The 27780-nt window shown below is 46.0% G+C and overlaps 1 protein-coding gene across 7 annotated transcripts in view; it reads right to left on the reverse strand.

Annotated features, from left to right (window-relative positions):
* RUNX1 (RUNX family transcription factor 1) overlaps positions 1-27780 on the reverse strand; it is a 176495-nt gene that overhangs the window by 80579 nt on the left and 68136 nt on the right. For 3 of the 7 annotated variants that reach the window (XM_075771534.1, XM_075771525.1, XM_075771493.1), the window contains exon 1: positions 14026-14083. The exons of 3 other annotated variants lie outside the window; for them this stretch is intronic. In XM_075771534.1, the coding sequence (XP_075627649.1) occupies positions 14026-14068 (43 nt within the window). In that variant the 5' untranslated portion in view covers positions 14069-14083. Of the gene's footprint in view, positions 1-14025; positions 14129-27780 lie in introns of those variants that run through there. One more of the 7 variants, XM_075771487.1, reaches the window with a different exon arrangement.

A 27780-nucleotide genomic window follows, 5' to 3' on the forward strand; every position in this document is an offset into this window, starting at 1 on the left:
TTTTTTATTATTTTGGGGCCGGTCGCGAATGTCGTGGGCTCGCCGCTGGCGTAACCCGGGCTGGGAACGGGGCGATCCCGACCCGCTGCCGCCGTCGCGGCGGAGCCCCCGCCCGTCCCCGTCGCGCTCTTGGCACAGGCTTGGGGTTCCCTCCGTGAAATTTCACACCCGTCGTTCGCCCGTGTCTTCTCTCCCCGCCACGGTCCCGCCGTGTGCCCGCCGCGTCCCCGCCGTTGCGGTCGCCCCTCCCCACGGCCACCCGCGGGACGCCTCCTCCACCGCCCCCGCCAACTCAGCAGCCGCCGCGGCGGCCGGCCCCGCTCCCCCGGGGCCGGGAGGGCTTTGAAAGGGAGCGACAGCAGCTGCGGCGGGGTGGATTGGGGGGGGGGGGCGGGCGTGGGGGGGTGGGCGCGGCCGCGGAGGGGACACCACCGGGGCCGCCTCCCGCCGCGGGGAGCCGGGCTCGGAAAGGGCCGCAGGGAGCGGGCCCGGGCCGGTGCCCGCCGCCGGGCCTTGCGCAAGGCGGCGGCGGCGGCGGCGGCCGCCCCGGGGCGGGGGGCAGTGGTGCCTCGGTGCAGCTCCGCGGCGGGGCCGGCAGAGGGGGCCCGCAGCCCGCCGTGGGCCCGGCGGAGGGGATCCGGGGAGGGCCGCGGGGCGACCCCCGGGGACGGCGGCCGCTGCCTGCTCGGCCCGTTGCGGCCAGCACGGCCCGTCTCCGCCAGAGCCCGCGGGGACCGCAGTCCCGCGGGGCCGCGATTCCTCGCATCCCCTGGGACGCGGCTCCGCGAGGAGAACCGCCTTGCGCGGCGGCTGGCCGGGAGCCCCTGCACCCACCCCCCGCCGGCGGCGGCTTCCCCCCCAGCCCGGGGCGCGCAGGGTGAGGGCGAAGACGGGACAGAGGGGGATGCTCGGTCTTGCCGACACGCGCTCAGCAGTTGGGAAGGCAACGGTCGGCACGCGGGTTTTTGGCACCCCGCGACCTGCGCGGACCGGGGCAGAGCGAGCTCCCGCCATTTACGCTACCTGGTTCACGCGCAGTTAGACTGAAAGCAGGCCGGGCGCCCCGCGTGAGAGGATTCGGCTTTTGCCTACCCGGAGCCTGCTGCCGGGGAGAGGGGTGCTCCGGGTGCCCCGCGGGGCAGGGCTCCTTGCGCGGAGACCCGCGCAGCGCAACTGAGCGCAGGAAGCAGCGCAGCCGAACTTACACCGCGTTCCCTGGTGGTACAAGCGCTCGGCGCAGGTTTCCTCGCACCCCTCCAGTGAGGGTAAGAAGCGTTTTACACCTCTGCGAGGGACTGCAAAGGCTCCGGCTGCCCCCCTCTGCGGGGAAACCGCTGAGACGGCGCCGGGCCCGGGGCTGCCCGTCCGCGCCGGAGGGTTACAGCTTCATCTTCCTATGACCTGCCCCATCGCATCCTTCCCCTCCTGCCCCTCTGCCAAAGGACGCGGGGCCGGTTTTCTCTGTGTGTGTGTGTGTGTCCCTCCCCTAACCCCCAAAAGCGCTGCGGTGGGAGCGCAGACCGGGCAGGGGGGCTCCGCGGGGTGTGGGGGGGCTGCAGCGGCGGAGCGCGGCTCAGCCCCCCCTCCCGCCACAGGTCCCTGCTTTAAGGAGGCGAGTTCGGTGCAGAAAGCTCGCTATTTCACACCAAGTTTCTATGGTTTGTGTGTGGGTTTCTTTTCTTTTCTTTTTCTTTTCTTTTCTTTTTTTTTTTTTTTTAATATTCCGTCTCTTACACGGTTACTTCTTTCTTGTATGAAAGTATTCTGAATTTGAATTATTAGGGAGAGGTTTCCTTCTGTTCTAAGGAAAAAAATTATACAGGCAAATGACTGATATAAACTACAGGTTAAAAGCCATCTGGGGTATATTAGTGGCTGATAACTTTTTACGGGCATTGTAGAGATAAGAAAAGTTATTTTACTGATGTACATACATCTACATACATCGCCTAAAATGTGCAAATACGCGTGCTTGGAAATTTTTCTTTCTTTCTTTCTTTCTTTCTTTCTTTCTTTCTTTCTTTCTTTCTTTTTCTTTCTTTCTCTCCTTTTTTTTTTCTTTTTTCCTTTTTTAGCCAAGAGTGAGGGAGTATTTTACATTTAAATTAATAAGTTGAGCTGAATTTCACTCGTTGCTTTGCATCCCGTCTTAATCTGAACCCTGTTACAAATAACCCAAATCTATTACACACGTGGTTAGTCAGAAAGATACAAAATACCACGATTTAATGGAAGGCTCAGGCAATACTACGTGCTTACAGTTTTCTATAACTTAGCAGCATGATGAATGCTGAGATGAAGGATGTCAATGTAGTCTAAAGGTGACAGTATTCTTTTTTTAACTGCACAGAAGCCAAACTTTTGCAAGGTAAGTTAAGGAGTTAAGTAAGAGAGAGTATATAGGGACAATAGTGTGGTAAGGATATTTTAATGCAGATCGATCTATATATTTTACATGCCCATTAACACTAACTACACGTGGATTTTTTTTGTTTGTTTTTTTAGTTTGTTTAGCTAATTCAATTTATCGTCTTCCTTCTAATTTTATTTTTGCATGATAAAGAGAGGAACTCTCAGAGGAATTTACTGTCCCCTTACTATATCTTGTGCAGGTACTCTGGAAGAGTAGGAATTAATGAGTTAAGCACCTTGCGGGATTATCAGTGATAAGTTAAAGTAAGGAAACGAGGTATTTAAAGCTGATGTTCCTTCTCACATGGTAAGACTTTTTAGCATCCCTAATGCTAAGACTTGCGCTCGGGCAGTCAGTCTTTTGTGCAGGAATCCTTCTGAAGCGGGAATCGCAACTGGTGTTATAACTTTACCAATTCACGTTCAGCACTGCTTACCTTGTGTTGTGACATCAATTTATTACAGCCGTAAACAAACCACAAGTGAATCTCTATCTACCATGCCTTGCCTCTGTCGTACAGGATTACTCGACCACAAAGCGCCAAGCTTTTTGCATAATACAGTTAAGCAAAACCTTCGGAAATAAGAGAGAGGGAGCGACCATTTAGGGATGAATTTTAAACAGCCTAAATTGCAAAGGGTGAATTAGAGCCTGAACACGATGCAAGTTCCCACTGCACACCAGTGGCCAAGCAGGCAGCAATGGACACTTGTTTGCAAGGGTCTGGATTTGTGCGGGACAGGAGAAAACTTGCACAAGGCAGGCAACAAAACATTTTGTTAAAGGAGAAAAAAAATGCAGACCTTAACAGAGCTGGCATACGTATCATATGAGCACGAACTGAGAGAACTGGCTACAGACCTTGATCTTGCCAACACTTAGAAACATGCCCAACCTCATTCTTAGCGGCATTTCTGCTGAATGCAATAAAAATCTCTTTGGGGAATGCAATTACACATGCACTTAATTGTTTAGAGCATCTGGGCTTAACGTGGCATTATTCAGTGGGTCAGCTTCTACCTCGTGCACCTGAATTCATCTTCAATATGTATTAAGACACTCTTAAATATGTTTATAGTGGTGTAAGTGTGCCTTGCTTCTACTAGTGATGAATCAGCGGGTTAATGCCTGTGAATGAAATTTGTATAATCAGGCTTCTGAATTGCCCCTGCAGATATTTATTGCATAGCAGTTACCATCATGGATGATTCCACTGACTGATCTGAAAAAAAATTTGCTATAGCAATATATTAAATTATTTTTGAGCTACTGGAATGATGAAACATTGCACAGAGAAAAGCAGCAGCCAGTAAAGAAAATTACAAGATTCTCCTTATTTCCTGCAGCGCTCTCTCACACACAATGAAATATGCATATTTCATCCCGGCGTGTGAAGTGCACATATGACGCCACCAAGAATGAGATGTGACGTGGCCAGCATGATACAGGGGAAATGTGGCCAAGACTACACAGGTGTATGGTGTCTTAACTTCCTTCTGTTTCAGGGAGGGGGAACTGCCTAAATCCCTCCAGGGATCTCGTCTTTGATCTCTGTTAACTGATACAAGGTTATTCACTCTGGGAGCAGGGAAACTGGCTGCAGCTCAGTTTATGCAAAGTGGAGGGGTTGTGAGGAAAGATGAAATAGCATATGTTCATTCAATACCTGTAACCTGGCCATCTAATTATTGTGACCCGAGTTTACTACTGAAGAAGTTCCCAAGGACTCTCCATCCACTTTAGGACCTCCAGGTGATGATGGTGGTCAAAAGCCTGTCTCCTTCCTGGGCAGAAACTGTGAGCCGCCGCCTTTTCAAATACAGCAGACCTATCCATGCTTTTGTCGCTCAAAATATTTTAGAACACAGACATGACTCCTGTTTTGAGGGTGTGCGGAATGATTTGACTGAATAGTCGGCATGTTATCAGAGACATGGATGGCAAGGACATAGACCTACATATGAAAGGAGCTAGCTTTTACCACTTCACCTCCCTCATTGTTCAGAAACTGCAACCTAAAGAGCTGCATCTCTCTTAACTCAAACTATCAACTGGTGGCACCAATGGGCAGGGAGCGGGGTACACCTGAGGAAGGACAATTTTCAGGAGAGGCTAAACTGTGTATTTGTATCCAGGATTAGCCCCAGCTTTGCAGGCCTATGGGTGGCTGCAGGTCAACTTAGGGTTTTGCTGGGTAAGGGAATGAGTCAAACCAACAGCCAAAGGGGACCTCAGACCAGGCAGAGCCCCAAAAGGATGGGTAGTGAAACATGATTTGGCTGACTCTTCCTACTGGCATGGATGCGGTCTCAATGGTCAGCAACGCAGTGTGCCCAACTGCATGATGCAGTATCTTACCAGTGCCACCACCCCTGGGCACGTTTCTCCAAGTACCCTTCCTCCTCATTTCCTCAAGGGCGAGATTTAATAATCATGAAGTTAGTGCAGCAGTAGCCTGTGTTGATATTCCCCCTCTCTTATATCCCGCTTAGTCAGGCTGGCTTAGTTTTGCTGGGAGGTTTGTTAAGGGCCAAAGCCAAGGCTGGGCTCATTCTTCTGCTCGCCTGCTGCGGGTGTGTGGCGTGTACTTGCTGCTAGTGCCCAGACCCAGGGACCTCAGAGCCAGGCAGAGGCCGGGGGGTGCCTCTTTCCTCTCTACTTCATGAGAAGCATCCCAATCTGGCTTTAAAAATACTAGCTAGAATATCTTCAATGAGATGGTTTTGTCCTTGGTCTTACAGGGCCATCGATAAACATGTGCGTAGGATTGGAGACTGGGTTAAAGTTTCCACTGCAAAAATACCTTTTGGCATTTTGCCTCGTGTACGCTCCCCGTACCTGTGGACCAGCCACATGAAACGCATCACTGTGCAGTTAGGATGCAATGCATTTTGCCTGCCTCAAAGCGAAATTTGGTTACTTGGTGCATGATAAGCAGGGACAGGCTATCCAGAGGTGCAGAGGGGTCACATCTAGAGCCAAGGGAGCATCCAATCTTATTTTCCCAGCACTCAAATCGCAGGGAGAGCAACGGGTTTATTCCTGGCCACTGTGTTACTGGCTGTATATCAGTGAATGAGAGAGATTACAGAGAAGGGCAACTACAGTGATTAAAGATCTGGAAGGAACTGCCTATAAGGAAAGATTAAAGGAATTAAATACATACATATAATTTGGGGCAAAAGGGAAGCCAAGGGGACAGCGTGACTGTGGTTTACAAGTACATGAAAGACAACTATAAAGAGGAAGGGGAGGCACTGTTTTCATTAGTGAAAAATGATAAGACAAGAAATAACAGATGCCAACTGAAGTAAAACAAGTTCGGTTTTAAGAGCAGGGGCAACGTTGATCCTAAGATCAAATAGGCAGGAGAATACGCTCCCAGGGAAGCTGCAGATTCAACATCACTTGAACTTTTCAAGTCGGAGCTTGACAAGCACCTTGGAGGGGAAAGTTTAAGAAGTAGTAGAAGCAAAGCCAAAAGGCGCCGGGATATGCCGCATGACCTAGAAGCCCAGAGAATTCTGAGGCCATTCGAGAGGGCTGCGGAAAAGAAACACACACAAACACTCAGAGCTTTTGAATGATTTCTTGCTCCGCACAGTTCAAAATTAAAAGGAGGGAAGGAGGAAAGGCTAAGTGAGGAAAATTAGTCATTTAATATGATTCTGCTGGGGCTAATCCCTAGAGGAGAAGCCAATTACTTGAAATACTTGGGAGTATGGGGTGGAGAAGGGAATGGAAATTGTTGAAAAACTGCCATCTGGTATAAGTACTTGCTGGTTTGGAGACTTAAAAAAATACGCATTGTGTGCCATTATACTATGCTCGTTACATGCCTAGATTAATGCAGATAACATCACCCACACCTAGTATTTTCTATGGCATTTTATGTACTCAGGTTCACATCATAACAACCTTCAGCGTTAATTGTAACATTTGGGCTTTTGATCTCCTGCTCTGGTAAGAATACTACAGATGCCTTGTACCAGCAAATGGGGACAAAAAATTAAAAAAAAAAAAAAGAAAAAAGGAAAAAAAAAGTCAGGCTCCTTTGGTTCCAGGACATTTAAAAGGAGCAGTAAGTCTGACCCACCTGGACAGCAGGAAAAAACTCTGGCATAAGGAGGATTCTGCAGATGGCACAGAATTAGTATAACTACTTTATTTCCCCCCCCCTCCAGCCCTTCTGAGGGCGAGGGCATGGCAGCGGAGCAGGAACTGCAGCTCAGCTGTCAGATGACCCTCAGTGCTCCGGGCAGCTCAAACCGTATTGCAGAAGCCCTGTCGATATTTTGATTTATGCCAGGAGCTGTGCAGGTAGATTTCCCTCCTGTGGCCCAGATTTGCTCCTGCAGTTAGCGGTGACTGACCAGACAGAGAATCAGGCCACTGAATGTATTCAGTCTAGGGAAAATAACTCACTCTAGCCATGGTGCTAATAGGCAAAATGTAATGGTAGCGTTCATGCTGCATCTGATCCAAATCATTTGATATGGGTTTGCCTTTCTTAGGGTCAGTTTGCTTGGTTTTCAGTCAAAATTAAGTAGGAAGTATAAATTATTGCAGAAGTTCCTATAAGGTCCTAAGCAGGAGATTGAGAGCATCGGTGTATTCTTAGGACAAAGCCCCTTCCCTAGGCATCCCCCCTGCATCTTACTGCTGACCTGGGAAGTTCTGGGATATCATTCACGGCCTCTTTACTGGGACACTCAGACTCTGCCAGTAAAGAAGTGAACTACAGAGGAGTTTTATGACATAAACATTGTTTTTCAGCAAATAAACAAGCGATATCAAAACTTTGTACAGAAGCCTAAATCAGTACTAACTTTGGCCCAAATTTGAAACAGTGAATTAAGACAGAAAGAATTTTAAATCCAAAATGTCCTTCCATTATCCCTCTAACTAAGGGATTCCTTGTTCAGGTCAACAAGATGCAGAGATGCTTCGATCCTAAGGAAAAGGAGCTCCTGAGAGCATAACAGAAAGGAAGAAATACAGTTTCCAGAGGAGGCTCCCTCCCTCCCAGGCTTGCCAGAAGGAAAGTTGTGGTCTTGCAACACTTTGGAATGGAGTTAACAGCTAGGAGAAATAAGGATGTTAACTGCATCCTTCTTCCTACATTACTTTCACCATTTAGAAACTGTGACAGACTAGAATGATGAAACAGGAAGTGGTCAGAAGAAAATGATGATGTTATTTCCAGTAGGACATTGTGATGCTTGTATCAGCAGGTGATATTAAAGGCACTCAGTGAAAGTGAGTGAAGCTTCTCTATTCCTCCTGTCCCTTCCTGCCCTTCATCTCCTGTTTTAAAGGATCAGGACAGGTTTTATTTCTCTCTCTCCATTTCCCCTTGTTCCATGACCCATTCAAGGGCGATGGGGTAAACGCCGGTAGCTCGTTCATTGTCCATGTGGGAAGGCTTCACGCAGTGAGTTTGCAGAGCATTTCTGGTAGCTGCCCAACAAACTGGCAGCAAGGGAATGACTGGGGATGCTTTCCCACAGGAGTTGCAGAGGGGATGCAGCAAGAGGCGATTGCAGCTCAAGCTTCAGGTTTAATTTGCCTGGACAAGACAGAAACTGGTTTTCAGTCTCGAATCGAGTTTTCTACTTTAAATACAGCACGTGGTGTGAAACAGAATCAGTTTCCTTCAGCCCGTTTGCAGCCCTCCAGGAAAGGCAGGCAGTAGCCTTGCCGTGTGAGCCTCAGCAGGAGCTGCCGTGGTTGGAGAGGGATTGTCTGCGGGACGGACACTGCTGTCCTGACACAGAGAGCCCCTCACCCACAGCTAACGTGAAACTTCTCCCGGCATGAATCTCAGTGTGATTAGAAGCAGTAAATCCCAGATACCTCATTTCTGCAGGAGGCACAGAGAGAAATTTGGCTAGAAGTTGTTCCTTGGACTAAACTAGGCTTCTCCCAGCATCTGTCTCAGACGGTGGGGCTGGTCTCAGCTGCACGGGGCCCCGCGAGTGCCTTCAGCTAAGCCTGGTCCACATCTGCCTGCTCTCCACTGACCAGCACATTTTATATTTAACCCTCCGCTGCACAACAGTGACTTCATGCATGCAGCGACGACTTCATGCAGAAAAGGGTTTTACTTCTGAGCTGTTAGGGGGGGATCGTACTTGGGACTATTACCGCAACATCGCTTGATCGAACTGGGCATGGGGGGAAGAAAAGCCCGACTGAGATGCGAAGGTGCTATTAACCACGCTCAGCACCACTAATGCATTCTCACAGCCACAGATGAAGCCACAAGTTAATCTCCTAAATTGTTTCTTCTCCACTTAACATCCCACCTGCACCTGACTCTGCCTGTGCTGAGGTCTGAGCCTGGTGTCACCCCGTGCCGGCTGCCCTGTGCCCAGCAGAGCATCCTCCCTGTACAGGCCAGCTTGTCAGCTGCGGGACGCGTGGGCTAGCAATTAGAAAAGTTTCAAGGATACATATTGTCAGACTCTTTAGTTATAGACCTTAATGACAGTAATAAGAAGAGAAAATATCTGGATAATTTTGAACGTGATTAACAATAAAAACCCCAGCTAAAAAGCCACGTACTCCTAAGGCGGCAGCACCATTTGCCACGTAGACACATGTAAGCTTCTGCTGCACTTCACCCAGTAAGATCCATTTGCAATTTTAGACTGAGCATGTGCTAACAGGACAAGGCCTAGGAAAGAGCAGGATGTACTAGGATTAGTTTTATCTGTGTTTAAGGTTATAAATCTTCTATCTGATAATAAAAATTTACTAGAAAAATCTCATACAAGTGTGTGCGTGTGACATGCTTTACGTAGGATATACACACCCAGTGTTGTAAGATCTCTCTGTGTTAATGGTGGTTCAGTATCAGCTGCTCGGGACTGTATGCGGATGCTGAATGTTACCTGTTTTTAGTAATCCTGCAGCAAAAGGATCGGATGCTCAGCTGGTCTCATTGGCAAAGCAATGCCTGTGCCGACCAGCTGCCGGCGATGGGGGTGTAAAATAGATGAAACTCTGTCTTGGGATCTTGCTGTGTGTGTCTTCCCTGGGTTGGCCTGGCATTTGTAAATGACAAGTGCAGCTAGATATATTGCCCTTCGCTGAAATCTTACAGGACTAATCCCACGGTGGCACAAGGAGGGGAAGCGGGAGGTCCGCAGGTGGCATTCTGCACTCCTTTCAAAACATGCCCTCCCCAGAGGCAAAAGGTACCAAAATTACTCAGCAGATTTATTCTTTGTGATACTTTCCATGGCATGTCACTTTCCGCTGGGTTTTATTTCTGTTAGTCTAAGGAGAAGTATGTTTTCCAAATTGTTTCATTCCTTTTTATACCTTTTTTTCAGTATTACTTTCTTTTGGTACTACATTTACAGTTTAACCCATAAAACTGTTTTGCAATTTTATTATTTTAGGGGACTTTCGCAATGTGATTATTTTAGGAGACTCCTAGGCTGATGCAAATGTTTGCAGGAACCGTCTGTATCGGTCGGTGAAACAAGGACTTTCCAAGACATTCATGTCCATGACTGGCTATGCCGAGCCCTTAAGTTTTGCCCTTTTACAGGCCAATTGGAGAATCTTCTGGTGAGACCAGACCTACCCTCAAAGCCGCAAGGACAGCTCAAAACAGGTCTGGATACCCTAGCACAGCAGTACTAGAGACGGGTTGATTTTTAATTTTTAGGAAAGATAGCGAGTTCTTTAGTTTCAGCGTCACTCTCGGTGTCACTCTCGGTCTCAGTGTCACTCTCACTGAGACTGAAGAATTAAACAGCTGTCTCTCTCTGTTTAAGCTGCGGCAGTTCCTTCAGCTCTCCATAGTCTAAATCCTTATTTAACTCCAGTGCAAATTTCTACTTTAAAAAATAGCCTTCAGGCAAGGTATGACACTGCGCCTCTGCTCAGACGGGTGGGTCCGCACCAGTTCACACTGGGCTAACCCCAGCCCACGTCCCGTGTCGATCAGTACTGTGCCAGCACTTCGCTCTGCGTGGGCACCTTTTGTGGGACACAGGAGGTTCACGGTGTCTGGTGGACAGGGCAAAATGACTATTTAACGTGGAGCGGGGAAAAAAAGATCACCTCCCCACTGGTAAGGGCAGGGGAGGTGGGGAGAGGCTTCCTGGAGAATTCATGGGGCTCCCTCCCTGCAAGTCCTGGGACGTGGCTGGACCGATCTCTTGCGTGGCTGGCGTAGGGCACCTGGGCTCCGCTGCGCATGGAGGAACAGCCTCTGTTCATCAATCGTAGAGAGCTTCCCTCGGGCAGCCACTTTTTAGTGGGGACGTCAGAGGGGACGTCAGGGGCCACCCCTGAACGGGGTGACCTGCAAGCCCTGCAGGCGTGACAGGGGTGCGACAGGGCACGAACTACCTCCCTCCCTGTGCTTCGCCTTCCCTTGGAAGAAAACCGGCGAGCGAGTGCACGGTGGGAGGAGTGCGGGGTGCTTCGACAGCCCCAGCAGGTCTGCCACGAGCATTGGGTTGGGCAAAGCCCGACCCCCTGGGGCTGCTCTGCCGCAGGCGGTCCTGGAGCAGGCTGCTGCTCCCGCGGAGGCGGAAGGGAGCATTTCCAGCGTTGTCAGTCTGGCAGTAATTGGGCTTAAAACACGTCTAAATAATTGCTACAAAAGTGTTACTTTGTTTTAATGGAAATCATCGCTACTGCTCTTGGGTGTTTTTTTCTTAAGCGTTTTTAATTTACCGGATATGTCATCTACTACCTTTGATCTCAACCACAGATCTCCCCCAGGTCATAATGAGGTGCAATTTCATATCAAGCCTCTGCTCTCATTTGTCCAAGACGAGACCTGTGTGCCAGCGAGGGAACAGTCTCGTCCAGGGAGAGGGAGGGAGCAGCCGAGGTGGGTCAGGTCCCCCCACGCATCCCGAGCGGGGATGCTGAGGCAGCCTGCGGTCCCTTGCCTCTTCCTCTCTGATGCCTGCTTGTCCCCAGACGGTGATGCTGAGCTTGGACCACCTTAGGGCTGTCCTCTCGTGGCCTGGAAGTGCCATGCAGTAGGATGACGATCTAGCAGGGCTTAACAAAACCCAATGCCTCCCATCTCTCCTGAGCTACAAAAAGTCCTCCGTCAGCCTGGCTCTCTGCATGCTCAATTCTAGCTGCGAGGCCCTAATTTGTGCCAGGATAGGTGAGAAGAAAAGCTGTGATTCCAGACCTTTAACTTCAGTCCTGCTACAAATCTGACCTGAAATACACCCTAACCTTATAGAATATTCAAAAGCATGAAATACTCTTGGCAGCAAGTCATAATAAATGGCTCCCTGAATACCAATACACAACTCTTTTAAAAGGAAATTTGCTATAGAGTGAACAAAGCTTAGCAAGATTAGCTTAAGATCATATTTGTCTACTGCTTTCCAGTTGCAGATGTTGCACATGATACCCAGTGGCACGATGTGCCATCTATAAATTGGCAAGTTCATTTTAAAAGACTACAGGATATTTTAATCTGTTTTTCCTTTAGCTCATTTGCACAATTATGAAATTAAGGACTGTAAATGCCTTAGGTTTAGCTTTGTTAGGCAACAGACATATGTAGCAATAAGTTTTAGCCTTTCTTAGCCAACACGAAGCATTCTTGCATGATTTTTAGGTGTGAATTATCACCACCAAATCGAGCCTACACACGACAATGTTAAACAAAGGTAGTTGCTCATTTGGTTTATGCACTATACAGCTCATCTCTTGTCACATCCACTTAACACTTTCTTTACCTACAGTATCTTTGGTGTCTTGCAGAACAAGAATTACGTGCATCTGTTAAAAACAGAATCTGCAATAGAACAAATGTTTCTAACTTGACACCCACATTTGTCCTCAGCAACCAGCTCTAGGTGGCCCTTCTTGAGCAGAGGGGCTGGACCAGATGCCCTCCAGAGGTCCCTTCCAGCCTTAACCCTTCTGGGATTCTGTGAGCATTCTGTAAATGGCTTCTTATTCCATACTCCTAAGCAAGCTCAGATGCTATGAAAAAGATAACCAACAAAACCCCCCGTACCTCACAAAGCACAAAGCACCCCACAAACACCAAGATTTATTCTAGGCACGGGTCACAATACCCCAGACAGGTCAGAAAAATAATGTCTCACTAACGTTTGGCCTGCTTTTGGAAAGCCTGATAAATCACCCAGCCATGTGGCAGGCTTTTTCCGCGCTTGTACTGTGTGTGAAGCTCTGTGGAAGCAAGCCAGGGAAAGGCCAGTCTTGTCCCAGGGACACGGCTGCTCCTCTGGCAGTCACAGCCTGCACATCACCTCTTGGCGCTGGGATGGCGAGTCCTCAGCGTCAGGCTTTATCTAGCACTGAGGTCTATTGCAAAATGATTCAATGCCGTCTTCCCAAGTGCTCTGCAACACAAACAAATGGTGATCCTCTCAATTCGGCGCTGATTTAGGATGAGTGGAATTCAGAGTTCAAGGGGTTCACGGACTATAAATCAGAAGAAAATTTGTCCCCTCATCTAACTGCAAATGGAAACTTTGCTGCAGTTAATGTTAACAACAACCTCCTGAGGAAGGTGACATATAGACTTGCTAAAACACGGGGTGGGAGAGGAAAAGTGAAGGAATCTTTGGGCGGGAATGACAAATAACAGATCTTCCTTTCTTCATTCCCAACTTTCATTCTTTCGTCTTCATTGGTTCTTTTAAAATCAAAGCCATAAAAAAAAATTAAAATCTTGCTATAAAACCCTTTTGCAGGCAGATATCAATTTGTTTAGTTCAGTAAACATTTAGCAGAAAAAGAGTCACTAAGATCAAAGCTAGCCCCAGGATCATAGAAAAGAAACAAATTTTGCAGTATGCCAAATATTAAAAAAGATGTATGATGCCTTTCTGTCTGGCACACTGTTTGTGCAAGAGGTACCAGTGATGCTGGAAAAGGCAGTCTTGTTCTCTACAGATACATGGCAAAACGGACCATGGCAGGTTCTATACAATTTGTCAATGTTTTGTTAAAGTTCCTATTATTTTATCTAAAATATCCTTGCGATAAGAAGTTATCTCTGATGCTCCGATGGGAAAATTTTTACTCCATTGTCATTTTTGAGCGATTAAAACCTCATCAAGCATATAGACTGAGCCTTTAGTTTGTATAAAAGAGCATCACTCGCGATCGTAACCCTGGGACTCCAATCAATTGACAACATCCATCTGCACCACCTGGCCCTCTGCGATCGCTTTGCTCCGACACAGTTGCAAATCGAGCATTAAGTGCCATCGGACAGACATCACCTTCCACCGCCACGTTCAGCAGCACAATTCCTTCCGGCTTCGGTGGCACCCCCAGCCCAAGCATTTGAAATGAAAAACTATTTTGAAGTGTTTCCTCTGAAGAAACCGATTCAGTTAAAATGGCTTGCAACATGCTTAACAGACTAGTGAAAGCCCCCGTACATATTTAACTGTCTCGTGGAAGTTAATGCACACACATGCACACAGTGGGGGATTTCCTTATTTTGCTCCAACAGAAATTATATTACTTTAGAGAGTTTTTTTCATCAAATACTTTCTATTACTTTACAGTCAAGGTTCTTATTTCATTACAATGCAAAGAAAAAGTTTTTAAAAGGAAGATAAAGAAGTCTTTACCAAAAAAGCCAGTGGCTGCTCTGTTTTTCCTCATCAGGTACATGGTCCAGGATAGAGGAGAAGACATACCAAAGTGCCCGTGGTTCATGTTTAAGTTTACGTGATAGCCAGGCAGTGACCAGACACTGCAAAAGACCAGCAGAAACTAAACAAGATGAGGGGAGAGCTCTTCCTTTTCACTCCACTTTTTCTCTGCCCTAGAGAACATTATTTAACATGAGCAAATTGAAAAATGACATGCAGCCATACTTAGTACGTGTGTTTTTTTTCTTCCACTAACCAAACTCACATGAGACTTCCCATCTTTCCCTCTCTCCTCTCCCTCCCCCCCTTTTTTTTTTTTTTTTTTTTTTTCCCCTCAGGCATTTATAGGCTAGTAATTTTCATTTAGCTTCTCAGATGATTTTTTTTCTGCCCAATTAGAGTGGAAGTGGATGAAGATTTAAGTTCAGGGTTTTGCTGTTAGAAACCAGGTTGGGATTGTTCCTGTTGTTTCAGCTGATGCACTGTTTCAAAGGCGCAAGGGTCTACTACCAGTAAATAAAGTATTGATACTGATTGTAATGATACTGATTGTTTCTGCAGACTTCCCCTGCTCGGAGTATTTTATAGTCACTGCCACCAGACAGTGGTATCATGAGAATGCCCCTGACTATGAAGAGGAGATTTTTCTTTTTTCCAGTAGGTACACAGGACGGTTTAAAACCAACCTCTTCCCTCCTGTACATGGGAATAATTTCACTGACATCCCTGGGATGGGAATTTGTGTGAGAAATGGTAACAGAAATCAGCTACTGTGTTCTGATAAATCAGTAAATATGAGATGGTATCTGCAAAGCTTGACATTTCTTCTGTAGCTGAAGTGATACACATCTCAGTTCTCTAGCATTTAAGAAGAAATAATCCTTCCTAGAAGTGTAAAAGTGTACAAATGCTATATACACTGTAAGAGCCTGTCACATTTGTCACCAAGTGTGAAATTCAGCATTTTGATAGGGTGCTCATGAGAAAATTAATAGATATATGGATGAATGGAGGAATGGACGGATAGAGAGGTAGAGAGATTTTTAAAAATGTTAAACAAGACTCCAAAGCATAGTCCAGCTGTTTTGTAAAGCACACCAAAGTGCTGCAGTCACTGAAAGAGCGCAAGAGGCAGTTGGAGGAAACCAGAACCTGGCTTGCAATGGAGATTTGCAGAGCACCTCTTCTGCCACAGCGCTGTAAAAGCCCTGCGTGCTTAGTGGCCCACGTGGTAATCCCCTCCCTCTCTCTCTTTTTTTTTTTTTTTTAATTTAAAGAGGGAAGTGTTGGCTAGGATACCAAATGTATTCCTGGTACTTTTTCACTTCACCTTTTGTTATGTATTTCTTCTCCTAGAAAATGGAGAGATGGTCATAGACAGTGATAAGTAGAAATAAAATGAAGTAGTAGCAGTGGTACCTGCACAGACAGAAATACATGGTGCCAAATGTATAGCTGCTTATGGTTTGTTTGTTTGTTTGTTTGTTGTGTTGTTGTTTGTGTTTTCCAGATTCCAGGATGGAATTTCTAATGAAATCAGGGAAGGCATGTGAAAACAAAAGGCTGTGAGATTTACTAGGTATTTGCTGCTGGGCAAACGTCACATTTCAAGTAGAGACCACTGTCAGTGTTTTAAATATTATATTCTATTCTATAAAAATGTTAAAACCTCACTTGTCAGCATATGGCCCTGCAAACACTTCAGCACATTCAACATTGCCTATGGGGAAAATCGTGCGTGTGCTTAAGCTGTTCCAGGAACGGCCAAGGCCGTCGGTCCGTGAGAGCAGGTTCCAGTTCCCGTGGAATCACAGGAACTCTTGCACCACAACTGGTACAAAAGGGACAATGAAAAAAGATGTACTTCTGGGAAAGGCTAATCCAGAGACTGTTTGGGGCTGTCTGGCCGTTGTACTTAACATAAAAACAAGAAGTGGTATGTTGTTTTTTCTTTTGAACTTTGCCTTAAAACTGCCTGATAAAGGAGAGACCCGAACAAGAAACATACTCCTTTTCCCAAAGAAAATAATGGAAAGAGGGGGGGGGGGAAGAAAAAAAAAAACAAAAAAAACCCCCATAGAAAGCCCAGTGACATGAAATGAAACAGCACAATCTCTACCACTCTAGCAACTCTTACACAATCCTGGGTTATGACATTATTCAACTGCCACAGGAGGACTGCGAGAGACCTCAGGCAAATGTTTCATCAACTGCACAGCAAGATGTTTCCTGGGCTTTGCCGACAGTGGTTCGGCGGAGATGCAATAGCCCCTCTGTTACAGGGCAGATAAAGCACCCCCTGCTAGCTGCTATCTTCAGCTGCTAACACTACAGAAAAGATTCCTTCTTTCCATCCCTCCATAAAGCGTTGGGTTTGAGCTTTTGAAATGTACAGACCTTTAGTCCTCGGCTCTCTCCTGTTTTTTTTTATTATCAGTTTTCACCTTGTTTTTCCTATTGCTTGTTGCCCATCTATCAGAGTGTGAGCACCTTGTGGACACTTACATAAAGATAAGGAATCACAGGGCTATGCAAGATACATGTATGTTGACATCAGAGAGGATGGATCTCCAGGGAAAACTGAACTACAGACCTGGGATGGATTTAAGTTTCATACTTTTCTTCCCTAATGTAATACCTTGGTTGACAGAGAATGAAAGAGATTGTAAAAGACTTTCTTTACCACTTACTTTGGTTATTTTGGGATTCTAAGAAAAAGCTATCAGTCCTTTCAGACAAATGCTTTTTACTCGTAGTGTGTGTTCAAGACTGCAAAGACAGTCAAATGAACATGCAAGTGAAACCCCAGCTAAATTTTTATTGCATCAACCGCACTCACTGACCCACTGGCCGCTTTTCAGCTGTATGCTACTGTGTAAGCCTGGAGGTGGTAGGTGGCAGAGAGGAGGTTATGAGACCCAAGAAAAGAGGCATTCTTAATTAGTACATATATACTGCAAGTGTTGCTCCAGCTGTAACCCAATACTTATTTAAGGTAGAAATACATTTTGGCAAGGCATTAGCTTAAAAAACGGAAATCTGTTTTTCTGGAGGTGCTAAAGACCTGCAACTCTCGTGGGCTTTCAGTGAAGCTATTGGTGTTCAGATCATCTGGAAGTCAGGACCGTGATAACTTTTTGATCTCAGTAATCTAGGGCATTGCACAAATTTTAAGATTAGTCCTTGGCGAGCTTTATAATCTGTTTTGTAAAGCAAAAATAAACACCAATCTGAAATAAAATGGAAGTAGCTGGGAACGCTGTGCCATTTGATGGCATCCCATTAGCAGGTAATATGAAAAGTGAAAGCGGATCAGTGGCTTCTGTTTTCAGACTGAAGGGGTGTTAGCCATACAGCTTACTACAACTGTAAAAATAATCCTGTTAAGAAAAGTAGGTTTCCCGAAGTTGTGTCGCGTTTCGTCTTCTTATATATTGCTCTTAACATCCCCCCCACAAACTGCAGGACACCTGTCAAAACCAGCTTCATGTTAACAATAAAACCTTTACTTCACCGAATATGCAAGACAGGAACACCGTGAAATGACTGGGTTCCCACACGCATCCCTTTATGTACCTTGCAATGCTTTGATAAACTTATATTTCTCAAACACAAGGGTCTGGGCTCCTTATAGAAACGATGGGCTTCTCTGGCCTGTGCTACACAAAAAAAAATAACATAACATAATTTGATGTTCCTTTCCCGTTTTAACATCCAGCCTCTCTCAATCTCTTTTTGAAGACTGTGAAGAGAAATTACCCAATAAAGCACAGAGAGTTTCACTTAAGGAACAGGAGTATTTTTAGGGTTCTCTGAACTGAGCTAAATGACTGACATATTTTAAAAAAGCATAACGCAGACCAAAAAAAAAAACAACCAACCAACCCAAAGAGGCAAGTAAGAATGAAACAGGATGGAGCACACGTCCTGTTTTCGACATGCAACACCATCTTTAACTAGCTTTGAAGCACTACATCCTCTTTGCAGAGCATTTAGCAACCCCCTTCTGAAGCAGGTTGTTTTTCTGGAAGCGGGATGTCACGGGCGTTTGCCTGCATCTCTGAGGGGATTGCCAAACTTGTGGATGAGGGTGGAATTCACTGAAAGGTACACATGGCTACTGGGAAAAAACAAATGCCAGGGCTTTTTTGGATAGGGATAATATTTATGTGCACTTTCATCATGATGAAGCTGGTTGTGTTCTCCAGTGAAACTGAACTCTGTGAGACATTTGGAACACCAGCTAAAATTTCATTTGTTTTGGAGCTGCCTACTAGACATTTGAAAGTGATCAAAAACATGTTTATCCATTTTTTATTTTTATTTTTTTACATGACCTGCCCTTCCATCACTGTCTCCTTTTTAAATAAAGTCAAAGACTCGTGAAATGGTTACTTTTAACAAAAGCCGGAGCCTTGTGACCTGGGAATACATTTGCTGTCTTGCTGCTGTGGGGGCACAGCCATCGGGCAGCTGCCTCTTTGCCGGCATCGACCGCTGCATCGCCCGGCGGCAGCAGTCTCGGAGGCGGCACCAGCTCGTGCTCTACGCATCACCCAGGGTTTTGCTGCGTGGCGTGGCCATGCCCGCGCTGAGCTCTGCTGTAGGTTTGCAGGGTCAGGGAAGCACCAGGTCTGAGGTCAGCGCTGGCCAGGAGAGGGAGCTTCACAATGACCCGGCCGAGCAATGATGCCAACCCGGCTTGCCCGTGCCACAGCCAAATGCCAACTCTCCGTCCACCCCGAGTGCCGGGGTCTCTGCCCTGCTACGTTTGCAGCAGCTGTATCTGCACTGATGAGCAGTTTTCACCTCCCTCCCTTGCTGAGCGCTACCCCAGACTGTAATTACACGGCCACAGGGAAGAGGTGAGAGGGCCCATTACCTCCCTCACCCCAAGCCACCCACCCACGCACTTCAGAGAAGACTGAAGTTTGTTATGTGAGACTTTCTCAGCCAAACGCAGCCAGTAGCGCTGCAGAACCAACACGTTTTCTGTGAGCTTCCCTCCTCTCCCTGGCCTTGTACCAGCACAGAAGCTAGCCAATGGACTGAGACTGGTGTAGGCTAACCTGGTCAGTTACAGGACTGGAAACAATATCGGGCACATGTGCCACAGTACAACTAAAATGCTAAAATGGCAAATGAAACCATATCTAGAAGCCTGGCAGCACTGTTCCCATGCAGATTTTAACAAGCATCCAACATCTCTATCACCATCTCGAAGACCTTGCACCTCTTGGTTGCTTGAGGTTTGCCAAAAGACCTTATGCAGGTCTTGCTGGGACCTCATGTCCTGTCTGAGTGTGACACTTCAGAAATCTTTCCCCCTGTGTGGGGCTTCAAACCTTCAAATCTTCCCAGCGAGTAGGGGTCTTGCCCGGGTGGCCAGGATGAGCCTTACCCAGGAGGTGAAGGTTGCACAGCGCTGGCCCTCAAGCAGTTGGCTCTCCCAGCTTCTCCTGTTGCAGAGGGGACCCACGTGCAGGAGTAACTGAGTACAGCTGAAGCAGGGACAGGACTGGGACATCCCACATCCAGCCAGGGCTGCAGAGGCAGTCTCTAGCTTGACCCGATATCCCACCCCAGAAGCTGATGGATGTTTTCTGGTCAAAACCAGTACATATGTTATTGTGAAAAGTTTCAGTTTTGATGAACTAACATTTTCTGACAAAAACAGACGTGATCTGGGGAGCCAAAGAAGCACCGTCAAAGAGGGCCCTGACAAGTTTGGGTCATGAATTGGAGTCACTGATTAGACTTCTTCAGTGCCAGGCAGCTGCCTGGAAAGCACCAAACTCAGGACCTCTGTATCTGAACCCTGCAAAGCCAGAATTCCTACAGGCCATGCAGACAAGGGAAAACAGGCACCACAGATACACCATGACTCATTAGCTTTTGGAGCAAAATCTTTCCCAGATCTCCATTGAGCAATCTGCCAGGCCTCAAGCGCTGTTGCAGATTTGGTGAATAGTTTAAAGGCAGGACTGAAACCCCCAGGAAGCAAACCACAGTGTCTGCGCTGTAGCTGCTGCCGCAATGACGTGTAGCCTGAACCCACCGTGTGCTGAGGTAATTCGGCAGTGGTAGCACCCCAGCGCTTCAGACACATTGCTGTATCTTCCTCTCCACCATGCCACGCAACGGGAGCTCCCTGGCAATGGTGATGGCGAGGACAAACACCAGAAAACCTGGGCTAAGTGTAGGGTTGCTGATTGCCCCCACTCCAATTCTTCCCACAGCTCCTGGCAGAAGGAAGAGAGAGAAGGATGGGAGGGAGAAGAGCGAGGTCCATCTTTCACAGACTCAGATGAGACGCTTTTTGCTTGTGGCCAAGCTGAACAAAGAACATCATACTTTTTCAAGATGTGAAAGGAATGCCACAACAAATACTGTCAGCTTTCTGTTACCCCAGGCCATGCTCCCACCCTGCAGAGCAAGGGACCATGACACAGCCTGCCCAGCCTCACTGGTGGTGGTGCGGATGGGATAACCTTCCAGACGCTCATTCTCACAAGACCTACTTGAGCCCTCCAGACCCTGCTCCGTGAAGCTTTCCCACCACAAGAAGAGAGAAAATCAGAAGCCCAAGCCAAATCCCATCTCACAGTCACCTCTCCACCTTCACTGATTTATTCAGCCATGTAGCATCTCCAATAGATCAAGACATGAAGAATCACAGAATCACAGAATGATAGGGGGTGGAAGGGACCTCTGGAGATCATCTAGTCCAACCCCCCTGCTAGAGCAGGATCACCTAGAGCAAGTTGCACAGGATCGCATCCAGACGGGTTTTGAATGTCTCCAGAGAAGGAGACTCCACAACCTCTCTGGGCAGCCTGTCCCAGTGCTCGGTCACCCTCAGAGTAAAGAAGGTTTTCCTCATATTGAGATGGAACTTCCTGTGTTCCAGTTTGTGTCCATTGCCCCTTGTCCTGTCACTGGGCATCACTGAAAGGAGTCTGCCCCCATCCTCTTGACATCCACCCTCTAGATAAGTGTTGATGAAATCCCCTCTCAGTCTTCTCCAGGCTAAACACACCCAGCTCTCTCAACCTTTCCTCACAAGAGAGATGCTCCAGTCCCCTCATCATCCTTGTAGCCCTGCAGAAAGCTTCATGATGATCAGGTCCCACCAAGGCTATGCTTCCCTTCAGCATGCCAGGGGAGAGTCCCAGGCAAAAATCTATAACAGACAATGATGGGGGTTGCAAAAAGTCTGAGCAGGTCCCCTGGTGATGCTATGGAAGGATACAGAAGATCCTTTCTGCCCTTCTCACACCACTCTAGTCTCTCAGAGCCATGTCTGCCATTATTCCATTTGGAGGTTGTTGTACCTCCAAAGAAGGGAAGGTTTATCATTCAGGCTTCTTAACAGCTGCAGCCATTACAAATTTCTGATGCCTTTGCTTTGGGAGGCAGCATCCTTCCCATTTTGCACCCTCCACCACTCTTTTGGTTCCTGTTGCCTGCCCGATAATGTTGATTAGGCTTCAGGGCAGAAGCAGCATTTTGCACTTTCTTCTAAGACAGAGTTTCAATTGCGGAGAAAACTCAACCTTGCTTTCTTTAATAATTCACATGGCAGTATTGTGTGGATACTCTTAACTGCTACTAAAAAGTAATTAATTGATTTTCTGACATATCAGTTAACAACGTATTGCACTGACATGAAGTTGTGATTCTGCTGTTGATTGGGCTGGATGACTAGATGCATCATACTCAGTTCAGGAGCTGAGCTTAAAAGACTCTAAATATATTCTGCTATAAAAGGAAAGGCATTTTACATGTAGTGTTGTCTAAAACTTGAATCCATATGCTGCCTCCAATGCTGTCAGAGTAAAGTATTTCATTGTTATGTACAGTAGACCGATAGTTTTTAAATTTAGAACATCCGGTAGGTATGAAAACACAACTTCTGTCAGCTGGAGACAATAGCACATGTTGAACTGCAGAAGGAAGGGAGTCTGCAGAAGGGCTTTATCTGCATGTATATACAGCTGAACTGGGAGAGGTTGCTGGAGCATCTCCTTTCTCCATACTAAGTTGCCTACCCCGTTTGAAACCCAGGAGCACTACAGACGTATATATGGATGAGTCTGAAGCAGGAAGACAAAAACACAGAACTTGTTTCTGGAGATTAACGGTAGTTTATGCAGCTTTTTATCTTTACAGTAAGTCACCAGTTCTAATAAACTCCAGGGTGGGGTGGCAACAGCAGGTTAAATAAATTACTGTGGTCAAAATGTTCAAACCAACCATATTCTGCCAAATAAATAACTGTAGAAAAGAAGACCATTTTTTTCTGGCTTTATTGAAATTATCTGAGGAACTTATGAGCATTTATTATGCTCTGCAATCACAAATTCAGAAATCTACTGTTTAATTACTTAGGCTTGAAAACTCTGGCCTAGATAAATAGTGCATAGGGGACACTACTGGAAATATTTTCATTCCTTATAGAGGATATGAGCTTACTTGCTTGTGATCTCTGCTTTGATATAGGTAATCCCATCATGGATAACTTAGAAGGTCAAATCCCTAACTTTTATGTGTTCCAGAATACTTCACATGTTGAACACTGTTTTGCTTCTGTTCTCAAAGAGTCTTTTTTCTCCTTCCTTCCCTTGCTATGAAACACCACAGAAACATAAGTTGAGGAATGGACCAATTCTCCTCTAAAAGTGTTCCTTTAATAGATATTTTACGGATATTTTATGTTAAAGTGTTTGTGGCAAGAAGTAAGTACTTTTGTCCTATCAATCAGCTGTAAAAATGGGGGAAAAAAACCAAGAAGCTTTCTGGTGAGCAAATCCCCCATCAGCTGTTTATATCCATATTTACATCAAGAAAGCCTGCCATTTTTATCTTTCATGTGTCAAGAATATGAGAACATTTCTTACACATGCTCAGCCTTGTCACAAAATCTAGAAGTCACTGCAGGAAATTAACTTCACCGAGACCATCCTGTTTATGCAATTACAGTATTAGCTGACTTCACTCTGCGTACACAGCACGGAACAGAGTCCCACACCACGAAACAATCTCCACCCTCAGAATTATTTATCACCAATCCTCTCCTGAGATGTGGCCCTTAAAAATACCTCCAACCCTGTTATGAGTTATTTTAACTTCTGAAGAAGAGCCATAGAAGAACGGCGGCAGATTCTGCAATGAGCATTTTGTGGGGTGTTTAGCTTCAGAATAAATGACTTTTGAAAAAGAAGAGAGGTCATGAATTATTAACAGCCCTCCCTGTAGATGGGAGAAAGTGTCAAGATTTTGCTGAAGTCATGGATTGATTTTCTGACACAACAATTGAAAAGACGTGAAAGCAGCCACTTGGATGGTGGTGTCAGATGTAAGATCCATCGGTAAATGGGATTCCTCCTCTCACTTGCCAGCGCTGCTCATGTGCCACTGATTACGCCGTACTATATAGCTCACAGCAGTACGTATGGAGAAGAAAGAGTGGGAAAAGTAGGCAACAAATTGTAGGGTGGATGGATGAGTAAAAGAAAAGTGATGAAAGAAATTCTGCTTTTTAGAGCTGGATAAAATGTTATGGCCAAAATTTTTTTTTGTCCACTGAAGTAATGCAGTTTTAGGCTAAAATGACATTTCATGAATTTATGCCTATTTTTTAACTTACTTTGCTCAAGGAGGAGTGTAAAATACAAAATTGAAACACTTTCCAACTGTTTTCAGAATTAAATTTTTAATCAAATATATTTACTAGAAATAATACTTTGCATTTAATTTTACTTTGAAATTGTTCTAAAAGCCTTGGCAGCTGAAACCATTACTCTTAGGGGGTTTTCTTGGTTCTAGATTAACTTTTCAAGTACCTTGCCAAAATTCTCAATGATTTGCTTTGAGTCAACTCAAAAGAGAGTATTTACTGAGGATTTCTACAATTTATTTATTTATGTATTTTTACACAGCTAGCACTGACAGAACAGCTACAGTCATTGTATCTAGAAATGATTCACCTTTCTGAAATACCTGCTTTTGTATGTCTCTCTCACCATTCCTGCCAGCCAGAACAGGGATGTTGGACACCGCTGGTCTCACCCTTTCCAAGTGTCACTTTCTCCTCTCCTCTTAAATTATAAATGTATATGTGAAAGAACTGAAGGGCTTCCTCACCAGCCTAACCAAAAGTCAGAATGAAAACCGAGCATCCTTCAAGCCTTCACCTCAGGGTATTATTTCAACTCCCAGAGTGACAGAAGGACATGCAGAAATGCTATTACTCCAGATCAGCGTAGGTAGCAAAGGCCTGGGTGCTTTTCTAATATCTCACTTTTTGTTGGAGAAAAAAAGGCATATTTCTTTCTAGAAGTGACCATAGGCCCATGAGAAGAGCAAGTGACCTTTAGCTCCCTCTCCCTACTCACAAATCACATGCCCAAAGCAGGAAGATGAGATATATTTTCTGCTGGAGAGCTGGAGCAGCGAAAAGGAAAAGTAGAAGTCTATCCTTCACAGATTTTTGAGCATATTACGCTGCAAAGAGGAAGGTGAAGAGATTACAGAAACATTGGAAGTTTGCTGAATGATGTCAGATTAAAGGTAACAGACAGCATTCTGGAGCCAACACATTCGTATTTGAATTACTCCAGTTTCATATGTGGCTTCTTTTAAAAAACTTATTATTTGTCATCTTCTTAGTGATCTTCCATTTTATGATTCAGTAATAGCCTGAAGTTACTAACTTTTAGTGGATACAGTGGGAATGATGATGATCCGTACTGGAGTCAGATGCCAATTTTTCAAGGCTGTATTTTTTCCCACATGCTGATTTATCAAGTTCAATCTTTTCATGCTGCTTCAGACAATTTTCCTTGAAAATGTTTTGAAAATAGTCCCTATTTGTCAAGGGAAAAGAACACTTTCTGGTTTGAAATATTTTTAAATTAAGTTCATGAGGGTATTTTCTGTGGTTTAACATTAAAAACAGTACATAAGTGTGAGGGGCATTTTATATTTATTGTTGATTAATGAAATATTTCACTGGGAATTTTGTTTCAGTGGAAACTGTGTGCCTATGCATGTGTGTGGGGAGGAAGATCTTTTCACCCAGCGGTATCCTAAACATCTTAACTGCCTTAAAAATCATGTTAAAACGGTTCCTGGTGTTAGGTGGTGCAACCCACTGTCACAATTTGCCCTGAATTAGATCAGGTGAGCGCAGCAAGGAATAACATCCCTTTGCTTATACTGCGTTTACCTTGAGGACTGATCACTGCTTTCCTTCCACCCAAAGGGTGGGAAGTAGAAAATTATACAAGGACATTATATATACGTGTGTGTGTGTGTGTGTGTATATATATGCTATACTAGTAGCATTTCAGTGCTGCAGCTTGATGAAGAAGGATCCACAAATTCAGTGAGTTCATTTGCCAGCAACGGTAAGAAGCAAACTGGGACGCGAGGCGGCTGCACGCAGTGGCTGGCGATGCGAAGGTGAGGCACCGGCTCCTGCAGCCAAGACCCCTGCCCGTGCCGGGAAGACCCCCCGCCCCCCGCCCCGGGAAGCCGATTCTCAGCCCAGCCAAGAGCAGGGGCTCGCTTCTGCAAAGCCTCAAACAGGGACCGTGCTGACCTCTTTGCGTAAAAAGGGATTTGCAGAGCCAGGCGCCGGGACAGGGGTTTACAACAATGGCGAGCTTATCTGCAGCGCAGAAAGCAAATGACTTTAGCACGGTTCTGATGGCAGATAAAAGCGAGTCAGAGCCTGGCAATCAAAGGTGATGTGAAGAGACCCTCAAGAAAAGTTTAGCGTACATTGGAAGAATGAATTAATGCCAACTTTACAAGGAAATCTGCCGTATAAGAGCAAGGCAATGATGGACACCTTAGCACTGAGTGAAAGATGAGGAACTCAGTGCAGAACTGTTCGAATCGCTGTTTCACGTTGTGGGAAAGGCAGCCTGCTTTGTGTTTTTGTGTGTTGCATCAGCAATACCATCACGTTTGCCTGCAGAAAAGTGTATCTGGTGGTCTTTGTTCGGTTCTTCGTGGGTTGTGTCCCACCACACATCTGGCTCCTTTCCAGTGGAGCCCAAGTACTGACAAAAATAATTTAACAATTAGCGTGGAGATAACGGTATTTCCTTCTCGAATTGGGTGGTCTATTTTATAGCCAAAATGAAATTAGATCCAGGAAGTGACAGGTATTTCTGAGGCTAAAGCTCGATAGTGCTGAACAGAAAATTCAGAAGGATGTGTCACACATTCCCAGGAAGACAGAGGCTGGAAGTTTGCAAACGCATGCAAAGTAACAAAGGGAAGAGCACAGAGGGATATTGTAGCTCTGGAGAAAACACAGGGTGCCGATATGTATTTCAATAGCATTTCTGCCCATTTTAATTTCCCCAATACAAGGCGTAACCCAGACATAAACATGTATTGCACGCAGGCAGAATGGATGCAGGGAAAGCCAAATCCCTGGATATGAAAGATATGTATTTCAGATTGCTTAACTACCTCCATAACCATGAAACACACCACGATATCCACAGTCACCCAGAATTACACTGATATCTCTTTTCAAGTGAGGGAACGAGGTGGTATAGAGGCTACACTGCTGCCTGACGTGAGGACAGCCGCACGCAAGCACACAGGAGGATGCGCTCTGGTGTCGACTACGCCATGGACCTGAATTCTGCCTCCAGACGCTGTCACAGTTTGGTACCTGCTACACAGGTATAACCACTTACAGCAACAAAGTGTTACACAAGCTATACACAGATCAGAAAAAAAAAAAAATTCCCTGCCCTTAGCCCCTCTCCTTTCCCTGCTGCACTAGACTCAGGCAGCGCAGCCCCTGTCCAGAAGCTGGTGCATATTTTGAAGGTAATTCTTCATTAGGCAACTGGCACTCTGCAATACAGGTGATGCTCCATGCAGAACAACAATTAGTGTTGCTAGATATTTAAAGAGTGCCTGCTGAGGGAGACTGAAGATGACTCCTCTGCACTAAAAGCCCTTGTCCCTGAAATCTTGGAGTCTTTAAGCTAAGTCTAAGTGATGGCTGAAGGCCATAAAGCTGAAGGCAGATGGTTAAAGCTGCTGCATCCCTGAAGAATCACTGAAATATAAAAGTAAAAAAAAAAAAAAAAAAAAAAAGGTGTGCAGGTTATGAGTGCACAGAGCATATCCTTTCTTGTCAAAAGAGTAATAATGGTATTACAAAATCCTGATCTCCAAGAGAGTGAACCAGTGGCAGCACTGACCTTTACAGAGTTTCACAGGACCCCCGAAATGAACCTCCTGGGCTGTAGCCTCCCGAAACTCCCCTCAATGACTAAAAGGTCCCGTGTTTGGGCACGGTTCCCCCGTCTGCAGGGGCTGCCTGCTGGGGGCTGTGTGCATGGGCATCATGGGAGTCCTGCGCCGGGGTCAGGGTCCCCTCCGAGCCACCGTCCGGGAGGCCTCCAGCATGGCGAGATCCCACCACGAGTCACGGGAGGGAGACAAAGCATAACTGCCATTTTAATGAATTTCCCCCACTCTTTTGCTCCAAGAAAATTTAGCCCTCTTTTTTTGTTTTCCTTCCTCTCCTCATGAGCTTGCTGGGAACGTTTGTGCAAAATCCAGCACGGGTGGGAAAACACCGTGCAAAGATCCAACACAACTCTGCCCGCTTTTCACGTGCTGCGTTTTGCTGTTGCTGTGACCAATGTGAGGGTTTCTTTCCCCAGCAAACCGCAGCAGGCTGTGTTCGGT

The sequence above is a fragment of the Balearica regulorum genome, chromosome 1 (assembly GCF_011004875.1).
Source record: "Balearica regulorum gibbericeps isolate bBalReg1 chromosome 1, bBalReg1.pri, whole genome shotgun sequence".
Taxonomy (NCBI): Eukaryota; Metazoa; Chordata; class Aves; order Gruiformes; family Gruidae; genus Balearica; species Balearica regulorum.